Source organism: Pecten maximus, chromosome 16, assembly GCF_902652985.1.
Source record: "Pecten maximus chromosome 16, xPecMax1.1, whole genome shotgun sequence".
NCBI lineage: Eukaryota > Metazoa > Mollusca > Bivalvia > Pectinida > Pectinidae > Pecten > Pecten maximus.
This window is the reverse complement of record NC_047030.1, coordinates 1,925,957-1,939,552: the sequence shown is the minus strand read 5'-3', so window position 1 is coordinate 1,939,552 and position 13,596 is coordinate 1,925,957. Positions and strand designations below refer to the sequence as shown.

At 39.7% G+C, this 13,596-nt stretch overlaps 1 protein-coding gene across 1 annotated transcript in view; it reads left to right on the top strand.

Annotated features, from left to right (window-relative positions):
* The first annotated feature begins 259 nt into the window (after positions 1–259).
* LOC117345420 (feeding circuit activating peptides-like) overlaps positions 260–13,596 on the top strand; it is a 31,601-nt gene continuing 18,264 nt past the window's right edge. Inside the window, exon 1 of the mRNA XM_033908494.1 lies at positions 260–313. Coding sequence (XP_033764385.1) covers positions 260–313 — 54 coding nt within the window. The remainder of the gene's footprint in view (positions 314–13,596) is intronic.

Below are 13,596 nucleotides of genomic sequence, written 5' to 3'. Positions count from 1 at the left end.
TGGAGAAAGTACCAGTTCTATAAACCGAGGGCTATCGAACGAAAACATACAATGGAGAAAGTACCAGTTCTAAAAACCGAGGGCTATCGAACGAAAACATACAATGGAGAAAGTACCAGTTCTATAAACCGAGGGCTATCGAACGAGAACATACAATGGAGAAAGCACCAGTTCTAAAAACCGAGGGCTATCGAACGAGAACATACAATGGAGAAAGCACCAGTTCTAAAAACCGAGGGCTATCGAACGAGAACATACAATGGAGAAAGCACCAGTTCTAAAAACCGAGCGGATCAAAGTTGGTGACCCGAGAGTAGGTTTAGTGCAGCTTTGCGGTGGCGTCGTTTTTAGAAATGACGTCGAGGACGAAGTACTTTTTGTGCTTCTTTGTCCTGCATATTCTGAATTAAGAAAAAGATACATCAAAAAGTATTATTATTCTCGTCCACGTGTTTATAAACTGATAGAATTATTTTCCAGTAAAAGCGTTAAAACTTTGAATAGATTGGGTAAATTTTTGTTACATGCCACTGCAGAAAGAAAAACTCTCCTCGTAAGTAATTAAATTAAATGTGTTTTGGAAATTAAGATTACAGTTTTCATATACAGTATAGTGTTCTTGTGTATATTTAGAAAGTATGTTACTTATATTGAATAGTACATGTTTAAATTATGTCGTCATCCTGTCATGACGTCATAGGCATGCAATATGTAAATGCAGAATTGTTATGCATCAGTTACAAGTTTTCAAAATCATTATGTTATTCATTATTATGTGTCGTAAGTATATTGCCTGTGTTGTGCCCTCCGCCATCTTGTCATTCAAGTTGCAATATGTATACATATATATGAATATTGTGTTATCCTATATGCTGTGTTGCATTTGGAATAAATAAATTGAATTGAAAACAAAATACACCAAAGAAATAAGCCAGGGTCCGGCAGGTTTCCCCACAATTATCACCCTCCCTTACGACATTTAGTACGATAGTACAGGTATTTCCTTGTATATGATACCGATGATTCTGTACTTGTGTGATTGTGATGCGATACTCACAAGTTATCTACGAATAATCAGCTATCATTTTTTCATTGAAATGTGAGACTTATTCTATGTTGCAATTTCCTTCTTTAATGACAAATTGACATCGTGTCTCGAGAGCGTTAAAAAACAACTCGCTTAAATATACGAGATGAAATGATACTTACACTACGTTACTTGCATTTTCCATTACAGTAAAACATTATATCCGATTTCATGACTTTTATATTATTCTTTCTTCGCGTCAGTGAACGTACTTTTGGTTCCCCGGTGTCTTCTATCATAACATCTAATAATGAAAGCACAATAGGCGTAAATATGGAATGGAATCGCGAGGGATTAATAAATCAGGACTTTGTAGAATTGATTCGACAGAATATTTCATTATGATTTACAAATAATTCCCTTGTCATTAATTCAATACACGTTTTCCTTTTATATCATTTAAATAATGAGAAATATGATATCTTCACATCCGTCTGAACACTCTCATCATTTGATGTATGTAAACTGCGTTAACGTAAAACGTCTCTACCTTGATATAATGCTCATATCATAAGAGCACCTCATTGTAGTTTTCTTATCTACAGGTTGCATATTGTTCCCCCCGATGACGTCAGTTTAGGGGATGTTTTAGAATCTAAGAAAAGGACATGTTTCGCTCTACATTTGATAATAGACGCAGAGTGCAAGAGAGTCCCGAACGTCACTTCAGCAGGTGCCCTCTTCAAGTGAACTCCTTACGACCAGCATGCTTTGGAATACAGGTTGTTACACAACAAGTAAGGTAACACGGAAAGGAATATAACTGAATATTAAAACTTAGTTCCGAGTAGCTTGCTCCTTATATGTGAATTGTTTTGCCAAACTATATCATATCAGTTATTTCCCACACAATTGCATGAGCTAAATTGCTTTAGGCTTGATATACTGACGTGGAGATTGGGCTTTTTTATCACCCTTTTATGTCACTGTATACTGCTGACACTCCCGTTATAAATAATACATACACATACTTAAGTCATGTACTAGCGAAAGTCCATTTTAAAAGATCCGTAAATCTAGGTCACTCCACCCTTAATGTAACGTTTTCAGTATTTTGACCTTGTCCTCCCCGCTAATATCACGGGTCATCTGCCCATTAAGGAGCCGGTCTTACCAAAGTTAACTGATCGAACGTTTTATCGAGTACCAAAACCTTTCAACTGGTCTTTTTTATGACTGAGTCTGTAATGTTGTGAGATTTCCATCATCTACATGACAGAGACATGTACCAATATATAGTTTATTCCATTTATTTTATGGCCAAATATGTTGAAGAGTTCCCGCCATGATACAATGTCGATCGACATTCAGATATATCATGATACAATAGCAGCAGAACATTTACGTCAAGTATCGACTATGGATTAAACTTAACGATCTAACGTGGTATGATGTGTGAATGCTACTTAGACTGACCAATGAGATTGATGTAAACAACAGGTCTGGTGTCTAACGCCAGACTTAGACTGACCAATGAGATTGATGTAAATAGCAGTCTGGTGTCTAATGCTATTTAGACTGACCAATGAGATTGACGTAAACAGCAGGTCTGGTGTCTAATGCTATTTAGACTGACCAATGAGATTGATGTAAACAACAGGTCCGGTGTCTAACGCTACTTAGACTGACCAATGAGATTGATGTAAATAGCAGAAAAGTGAAAAAATCACACAAATGATCATGATTCGACATTTATTGAACATGGAACAAAATAACAATTGTGATGTTACAAGTCAAATTCTCCAATATCCGAACGGAATATATTACGGCCAGCGTGTTACTGTATGTTGATCTCATCATAACATAAACAATTTTTTTTCGGACGCCGGAGTGTAAATTTATACAAAAGTGAATACTCTTTAATCATATTTAGCCTACCAAATATGTAACCCTAGTACTTCTCTTTAGCTCGATCGGTTGAGCGTAAGACTAGTCAGCCAGAAGTCCCGGGTTCGATCCATAGATTTAATTAATCATGCGCTCTGTTACAAACCTATCAAATAGCTGAACGAATTGTAGTTATCATTTTAACAGTTATTCGTTTCCGCTGGTCACTCCAAATGATTATATATATTGATATACCACGACAATATATCTATATACCATGACAATGCATTTATTTGCACCGACAATATATTGACAAAACTCGACTATATACATATATATTAGTAAATTCTGACTGCGCATGAATTAGCGTAGATTAATAAGCGCGGGAACATAAGGATGACGTTGTCCCTTTGTGACTTTACGGAAGGTTAACTAGACGACGCCATTTTGAAAGGACAGATCAACGCATTTTAGCGTGTTCTTCTGTTAACCAATGATCTCTGTACACTTAGCTAACTTCAAGTGTCAAAGACTAAACTAAATATTGAGGAAATGAGTGCATATTAACAACTGGCTGAAGTGTATAGCTTCTATACAACATTTGGCCACGTCACTACTAATTCTGTGTCAATACACGCTGTGCTTGACAACCATAGTTAATCTGAGACGGAAAGTATGGGTTGTGAATATCAATTCATTAAAAACGTAAAACGCATTAAACAAAAATGTTGAGTGGTTTCTTTTAATTGTGTTAAGAAAAACTGGTGTATTTACGTAATAAAGTCAGAGGACCTACAATGTACGATATACACGCGAAAAACAATTATGTCAAGTTTTCAATGATACAACTCCTTTCATTGTTTTGTTTTCACCGTCAAAATCGTAAGTAAGGAGATATTGATGACCGTTTCCGTCACATCATTTGTATCGTACTGATAATAATTGACTTTTCAAGATACAAAAACCGCAGTAACATTCAAAGTAGAAGAAACTTCCATCAGCTTGTGAATAATAATTCATCTATTTATATAAAAAAGAGTGTTTTTGACGGAGACGTCTGTATATGTGATTCACTTTTGTCTTAGTATCTATCTTTGGTAAAATGTCACCGATATGATACGTGGCAATTGCTGAAATGCGAGGACAACTTCCTGTCGGCGATTTGCTCTCATTGTAACAAAACATCTGTCTGCACTAGGTCGAATTTCAGTTTCTGTCAGCAAGGACCTCCATATATATTTACAATGATATTGTTTCTTGAATAAATATACATGTAAGCCAGTAATAAAGATGAATCTGTCTATGCGATGATTTCGTAATATGAACTCGAGCCGACCAATACTGCAAAAGCCGTCCAATAATAGTACTGGTTATGTTTTGTGATATAACACCACACGCGAGCACACCATGCTGTTCGGATTTCTTCTTCGCTATCATAGATTTATACGGTAACGTTCAATTATCAGTTGTCAAAACAACGATGGCTTACAAATCGGTATCGCCGACGCGAACGCTAATCAAAACTTTGATAAAAATATAATGAATAGTCTGCCAAACGATGTCTTGGTTTTTAGAATGTTGGACACCAGACCAAATTGAGGATTTTATAATCAACATAGATATTTTGTAGGGATTTAGTAGACACAACCACAGATGTCATAGTGATGGAACAGTTAGATACAGACGATCACACAGACATCATGGACGAGACACACACAGATAATCAAACAGAAATTAATTGTAATTAACGAGGACACGATTTGTTTTTGAATTCATAAACTGTGGATGGTAAGAGTATTCAGTGTTGGCCGTATCTTTTTTTAGAATTATCTTTTTATGTTATTCAAATCGTTAAATCATTATATCAACACAGCTGTCCGAGGACCAATAACTAGGTCAACATAGCTGTCCGAGGACTAATAACTAGGTCAACACAGCTGTCCGAGCACCGAAAACTAGGTGAATACAGCTGTCCGAGGACCAATTACTAGGTCAGCTATCCGAGGACCAATAACTAGGTCAATACAGCTGTCCGAGGACCAATAACTAGGTCAACACAGCTGTCAGAGGACCAATAACTATATTTAGGTCAACACAGCTGTCCGGGGACCAATAACTAGGTCAATACAGCTGTCCGAGGACCAATTACTAGGTCAATACAGCTGTCCGAGGACCAATAACTAGGTCAACACAGCTGTCCGAGGATCAATAACTAGGTCAATACAGCTGTCCAAAGACCAATAACTAGGTCAATACAGCTGTCCGAGGACCAATAACTACATTGTACATCTGTAGGTCAACACAGGTGTCCGAGGACCAATTACTAGGTCAGCTGTCCGAGGACCAATAACTAGGTCAATACAGCTGTCCGAGGACCAATAACTAGGTCAACACAGCTGTCCAAAGACCAATAACTAGGTCAACACAGCTGTCCGAGGACCAATAACGAGGTCGACACAGCTGTCCGGGGACCAATAAGTAGGTCAATACAGCTGTCCGAGAACCAATAATTAGGTCAACACAGCTGTCCGAGGACCAATAACTAGGTCAACACAGCTGTCCAAAGACCAATAACTAGGTCAACACAGCTGTCCGTGGACCAATAACTAGGTCAATACAGCTGTCCGGGGACCAATTACTAGGTCAATACAGCTGTCCGAGGACCAATAACTAGGTCAATACAGCTGTCCGTGAACCAATAATTAGGTCAACACAGCTGTCCGAGGACCAATAACTAGGTCAACACAGCTGTCCAAAGACCAATAACTAGGTCAACACAGCTGTCCGGGGACCAATAACTAGGTCAATACAGCTGTCCGGGGACCAATTACTAGGTCAATACAGCTGTCCGAGGACCAATAACTAGGTCAACACAGCTGTCCGAGGACCAATTACTAGGTCAATACAGCTGTCCGAGGACCAATAACTAGGTCAACACAGCTGTCCGGGGACCAATTACTAGGTCAATATGGCTGTCCGAGGACCAATAACTAGGTCAACACAGCTGTCCGAGGACCAATTACTAGGTCAATATGGCTGTCCGAGGACCAATAACTAGGTCAATACAGCTGTCCGGGGACCAATAACGAGGTCAATACAGCTGTCCGAGGACCAATTACTAGGTCAATACGGCTGTCCGAGGACCAATAACTAGGTCAATACAACTGTCCGAGGACTAATAACTAGGTCAATACAGCTGTCCGGGGACCAATAACTAGGTTAACACAGCTGTCTGAGGACCAATAACTAGGTCAGCTGTACGAGGACCAATTACTAGTTCAATATGGCGCTCCGAGGACCAATTACTAGTTCAATATCGCTGTCCAAGGACCAATTACTAGTTCAATATGGCTGTCCGAGGACCAATTACTAGTTCAATATGGCTGTCAGAGGACCAATAACTAGGTCAATATGGCTGTCCGAGGACCAATTACTAGTTCAATATGGCTGTCCAAGGACCAATTACTAGTTCAATATGGCTGTCCGAGGACCAATTACTAGTTCAATATGGCTGTCTGAGGACCAATAACTAGGTCAACACTGTTGTCCGAGGACTAAAAACCCTTCAATGACGGTTGTCCGAGGACTAAAAACCCTTCAATGACGGTTGTCCGAGGACTAAATCCCTTCAATGACGGTTGTCCGAGGACTAAAAACCCTTCAATGACGGTTGTCCGAGGACTAAAAACCCTTCAATGACCGTTGTCCGAGGACTAAATCCCTTCAATGACGGTTGTCCGAGGACTAAAAACCCTTCAATGACGGTTGTCCGAGGACTAAAAACCCTTCAATGACGGTTGTCCGAGGACTAAAAACCCTTCAATGACGGTTGTCCGAGGACTAAATCCCTTCAATGACGGTTGTCCGAGGACTAAATCCCTTCAATGACGGTTGTATATATATCTTTTGATCTTTCGGGAGTCCTCAGTTCATAATACACTTGACAAGGTTGTATCGACAATGCATTTGCGATGTCTAAAGTTTATTAATGAAACTGTGTCGTCAGGACTTTAACAAATGACAAGACGTTTAACATTCATGTTAAAGATTTCACACATTAATTAAATTTAATATTATTTTTTTTTTGTAAATGAGTAATTTTATCATGATAATTGCCCGCTTAATTTAATCTCATAACTGTCAGTGAAACCGGTTTGTTATATATGTTTATCAGCTGCTAGATGATGAGCAATGCTGCTTTCCTGTAAAATAAACTTATTATATGTTATTATTAAGTTTTGATTATGTCATAATTGCCAATCAAATCGTTATCAAGCTTTGCTTGTTGCTTGTGTCGACTCAATATCCAAGCACACGTCCAATTTACAATGGACCTGATATAGATAATCAAATTGCGCTTGTTAATTTTTAGATCATTACAGGATATTGCACCGGTATGGCTTGTCCAACAGCTATAATCTAAAAATGTAGTATCGTCAAACTAAATATGGAACTATAACAAAATTATAACCCAAACTAGTTACAACGTAATACCATCAATGACATAACACGGGAATTATAGATATCTATATCCAAATCTTGTTTGTGACCAGCTACATCCCCAAATCTTGTTTGTGACCAGCTACATCCCCAAGTCTTGTTTGTGACTAGCTACATCCCCAAGTCTTGTCTGTGACTAGCTACATCCCCAAGTCTTGTTTGTGACCAGCTACATCCCCAAGTCTTGTTTGTGACCAGCTACATCCCCAAGTCTTGTTTGTGACCAGCTACACCCCCAAGTCTTGTTTGTGACCAGCTACATCCCCAAGTCTTGTTTGTGACTAGCTACATCCTCAAGTCTTGTTTGTGACCAGCTACACCCCCAAGTCTTGTTTGTGACCGGCTACATCCCCAAGTCTTGTTTGTGACTAGCTACACCCCCAAGTCTTGTTTGTGACCAGCTACATCCCCAAGTCTTGTTTGTGACCAGCTACATCCCCAAGTCTTGTTTGTGACCAGCTACACCCCCAAGTCTTGTTTGTGACCAGCTACATCCCCAAGTCTTGTTTGTGACTAGCTACATCCCCAAGTCTTGTTTGTGACCAGCTACACCCCCAAGTCTTGTTTGTGACCGGCTACATCCCCAAGTCTTGTTTGTGACTAGCTACATCCCCAAGTCTTGTTTGTGACCAGCTACACCCCCAAGTCTTGTTTGTGACCAGCTACATCCCCAAGTCTTGTTTGTGACTAGCTACATCCCCAAGTCTTGTTTGTGACTAGCTACATCCTCAAGTCTTGTTTGTGACTAGCTATATCCCCAAGTCTTGTTTGTGACAGTTACATCCCCAAGTCTTGTTTGTGACCAGCAACATTCCCAAGTCTTGTTTGTGACTAGCTACATCCCCAAGTCTTGTTTGTGACCAGCTACATCCCCAAGTCTTGTTTGTGACCAGCTACATCCCCAAGTCTTGTTTGTGACCAGCTTCATCCCAAAGTCTTGTTTGTGACTAGCTACATCCCGAAGTCTTGTTTGTGACTAGCTACATCCCCAAGTCTTGTTTGTGACTAGCTACATCCCCAAGTCTTGTTTGTGACCGGCTACATCCCCAAGTCTTGTTTGTGACCGGCTACATCCCCAAGTCTTGTTTGTGACCGGCTACATCCCCAAGTCTTGTTTGTGACTAGCTACATCCCCTAGTCTTGTTTGTGACCAGCTACATCCCCAAGTCTTGTTTGTGACAAGCTACATCCTCACGTCTTGTTTGTGACCAGCTACATCCCCAAGTCTTGTTTGTGACCAGCTACATCCCCAAGTCTTGTTTGTGACAAGCTACATCCTCACGTCTTGTTTGTGACCAGCTACATCCCCAAGTCTTGTTTGTGACAAGCTACATCCTCACGTCTTGTTTGTGACTAGCTACATCCCCAAGTCTTGTTTGTGACTAGCTACATCCCCAAATCTTGTTTGTGACTAGCTACATCCCCAAGTCTTGTTTGTGACCAGCTACATCCCCAAGTCTTGTTTGTGACCAGCTACATCCCCAAGTCTTGTTTGTGAATAGCTACATCCCCAAGTCTTGTTTGTGACCGGCTACATCCCCAAGTCTTGTTTGTGACCGGCTACATCCCCAAGTCTTGTTTGTGACTAGCTACATCGCCAAGTCTTGTTTGTGACTAGCTACATCCCCAAGTCTTGTTTGTGACTAGCTACATCCCCAAGTCTTGTTTGTGACTAGCTACATCCCCAAGTCTTGTTTGTGACTAGCTACATCCCCAAGTTTTGTTTGTGACCAGCTACATCGCCAAGTCTTGTCTGTGACTAGCTACATCCCCAAGTCTTGTTTGTGACCAGCTACATCCCCAAGTCTTGTTTGTGACTAGCTACATCCCCAAGTCTTGTTTGTGACCGGCTACATCCCCAACTCTTGTTTGTGACCGGCTACATCCCCAAGTCTTGTTTGTGACCGGCTACTTTCCCATGTCTTGTTTGTGACCAGCTACATCCCCAAGTCTTGTCTGTGACTAGCTACATCCACAAGTCTTGTTTGTGACTGGCTACATCCCCAAGTCTTGTTTGTGACCGGCTACATCCCCAAGTCTTGTTTGTGACCGGCTACTTTCCCATGTCTTGTTTGTGACCAGCTACACCCCCAAGTCTTGATTGTAACTTGCTAATGTATGATTCTCCACGTACCTCTCAATTTCACCTTATCTGAACGATCGTGGATACAGACAATTTGTATTGGTTTAGTGGACTGTTATTGTAAAATGGAAATAAGTGATCATATTAAGCATGAGTGTAAACTGTAAACAAATGTGTCACAGACTCAGTGACCTTGACATATCATTGGCCAAATAAGTCAAGCAACCATTGAATAATTATCACGGATACACTATCTACAATATGTATTATTCTATTATCCCCAAGATATTTGTTTGCGAGCTGGATCAGTGAGTTAAGACAGAGAATGTGTGCATGGAAATAAAACTCGTACTGGGTAACATCAATTTCCGTATTACATAACTGTCATAAATGGACCGGGCGAGATGTCATGTCAGTGTGTCGGCAGCATTTTAGTGATATTACTGTTTAAGCTGACCTCATTTCATATGGTGCCGTCCATATATAACCGAAATACTTTCATGGGACATCAAAGGGTTATCAAAGACAATAGATACACGCACCTGTCAAAACGAATAGAGCGTTAAATACAACAGAGTACAATTAACTGATACTACCCCATACGGTCCTTATAGATGTCGTCAGTGATATTAGTGACATCATACAGCTGTTCGGTCCTTCTAGGACTTGTCAGTGATGCAAGGGACATGATATAGCTGTTTCGTCCTTCTATGATTCGTCAGTGATGTTAGTGACATCATACAGCTGTTCGGTCCTTCTAGGACTTGTCAGTGATGTTAGGGGCATCATACAGCTGTTCGGTCCTTCTAGGACTTGTCAGTGTGTTAGTGACATCATACAGCTGTTTTGTCCTTCTAGAAGTCGTCAGTGATGTAAGTGACATCATACAGCTGTTTCGTCCTTATAAAACTCGTCAGTGATGTTGGTGACATCATACAGTTGTTTGGTCCTTCTAGGACTTGTCAGTGATGTTAGTGACATCATACAGCTGTTCGGTCCATCTAGGACTTGTCAGTGATGTTAGGGGCATCATAGAGCTGTTCGGTCCTTCTAGGCCTCGTCAGTGATGTTAGGGGCATCATACAGCTGTTTTGTCCTTCTATGACTCGTCAGTGATGTTAGTGACATCATACAGCTGTTCGGTCCTTCTAGAAGCCGTCAGTGATGTTAGTGACATCATACAGCTGTTCGGTCCTTCTAGAAGCCGTCAGTGATGTTAGTGACATCATACAGCTGTTCGGTCCTTCTAGAAGCCGTCAGTGATGTTAGTGACATCATACAGCTGTTTGGTCCTTCTAGGACTTGTCAGTGATGTTAGTGACATCATACAGCTGTTCGGTCCTTCTAGAAGCCGTCAGTGATGTTAGTGACATCATACAGCTGTTCGGTTCTTCTAGGACTTGTCAGTGATGTTAGGGGCATCATACATGTACAGCTGTTCCGTCCTTATAAGACTCGTCAATGATGTAAGAGACATCATACAGCTATTATACCCTTCTAGAAATCATCACTGATGTTAAGGACATGATACAGCTGTTCCGTTCTTTTAGGGCTTGTCAGTGTAGTAAGGGACATCATACAGCTGGCCTTTCCTTCTAGGACTCGTCAGTGATGTTAGTTACACCATACAGCTGTTCGATCCTTCTAGAATTCGTCCGTGATCTTTTCTTTTCTTTTTTCTTTTCTGTCTAACCATTTTTTTCTTCCTTATGAAGTTACAACAAATACGCATCCTCAAAAGTGAAGGCTCAGCTTTCAAAACTAAAGAATGTATAAAATGGATATATCTTTTTTTTTCAAATTTCTATTTCATATCTTAAATATCGAATATGTTTGTTGTAGACTTGGCAATATTGCTTCCTTGTTGCGCTTTTCAATCTATCGATTCCATGGTAACACGGCTCCGGGGAAATTATTTCACGAAATGGCTTAGAAATAGCAATGTGTTGAAGATGTATAAATTTGATTGGCATGTATGTATCCATCGTGGACACAATCATGATTACGAAGAAAACCTTGAGATTTTTTTCTGAGGAACAAATCTCATTTTGTTTAGATGGTAAATGATATTGCCTAATGGTAATATATATTGGCCCATGTCATGAAGGCTTTAGGTTTTGACAAACCATTGTCTCTAAGAATTGTTATTGCAATTCTTGTTAAATACTCAAAATTTAGGAGAAGGAAGACTATTTCGTCCGTTGTCAGCATAATTTGAGTGGGTGGAATGTCCAGTTGTGTTGGTTATCGTCGGAAGTAACTTTTAGTAAGGAATCACTATACATTCGACATCAGTTCCACGTTATCACAAGAAACCAGACACGAACCTCCAAAAACACTCATGGGAGACCAAACAATATAGAACTAAACCAAGGTAGCACGTTCGAGTATGACGTTTCGGTTTAATGACGCGATGAAATTGAACATTATTACTAAATATCTGCGTAGTAATAGGTAAGAATTTAAAATGGTCATTAGTCAGAAAATCAATAAATGCTAGTAGTGTATGACGATTAATCACAAAATAGTCACTTTACACACAAACTGTATGTCAAACAGTTTTACTTCGGAGAGAACCGGAAACGCAACAACATATATCAATCAATACAGAAAGGAAAAGGTGCCGGGTTCCGGAATCCGGAATGGCATTACATAATAACACAATCCAACTATGTTGGTGAAAGGGTTTGATATATGCGGTAACCTGTTGACGACGGCACCACACCACGCTCGTTCACACTGACAACGAGTCAATCAAAGCAATTAACATAACATGATATTGGGCAATTTAAGGCATGTTTCATTATAATACCTTTCCTGGTGACGTTTTACTCACTGTTTCAATTCATTATGAAATATGTAAACCTATTATGTCAAACATCACGTTACATTTACGTAAAGATACTAATGCAGGTTTGAAGCCGATGGGTAGTGCACTCCTGGATGTATTCCTGTATACAGTGAAAGTGCAATGCGCTGTTTTATACACTCCAATAGTGATAAACAGCAGGTATACAAGTTTGAATCCCATGGCGAAAAAACTACTTCTAATGAATTACTAATGCAATCTATGCAGTTTACGGCAAAGTAATCGTTAAATGTTGGCGTGGAGTGATTTTTGCTCACATCTGGGAAAGGTCTTTTGTACCTTGTAGTGGTACCAGTATCGAATCCAGCGGAACATGACGCAGAACCACCAGTGAGGAATTTCAACTGTTTAAAGAAGTTAGCAATCAGCTTCATTTCACCCCAATGCGTTTGCTTTTTGATATAATACAAACGTACTCCATTAATTATTCAAAACTGATCTATGCTTTTCTCTCTGAATATCTTACTTTTCTTTTCAAAAAAATAGCCTCAAAAGACTGTTACTATAGAAACAAAAGACTGTTACTATAGAAACAAATGCGATATGTTTGATAGGTTTCAGTGCACGGGGTGTGTAGAAATAAATTCTTCTAAGAAAAGACAGAACAGATCAACATCTAGTATTCCATTTTCGGAAAACTATTCTATTTGGAGTTTAATTTGTACTTGCGTACTCGCAAATTCTAAGTTCATAACCACTAGAGCTGTTCATCAAAAATAATTTGGTTTCTGAAATCAATGGTGACATATATTTCCTAACGAGCACAGTATATTTATTATAATGAATGCATTTTACGACATATAAACATAGGATGTTGGAAGATATGGTTTACTCATCGTTCAAATAACAATATTCTCTCTTATTCAAGAAGACGTATTTCTTGTACAAGGTTGAACGTCTTTGCATCAGCCAGGGTCATGTAAGAAGTCACGTGTCAAGGAGATACCAACAACGGAAAACAAATCACAGAAAAGTTTTGCTGGGGAGGGGTTTGGGGCTGGGGATGGAGAGAGAGCTGGCCTTATGGTTTATCTCCAAGTCTACACTCGTCATTAATTGAATACATATAGGGGTCTCCTGACTTTAATCTAATAAGTCGCGCACCTGCTTCACACAAATAAGGAACCGTCTTTAATTACCTTTGCTGTTGATAGTCATAACAAAACGAAAAGAAATGCCTATAACGACATATACCGAGACACAGTATGTATACCCCCCTCCCCACCTTGC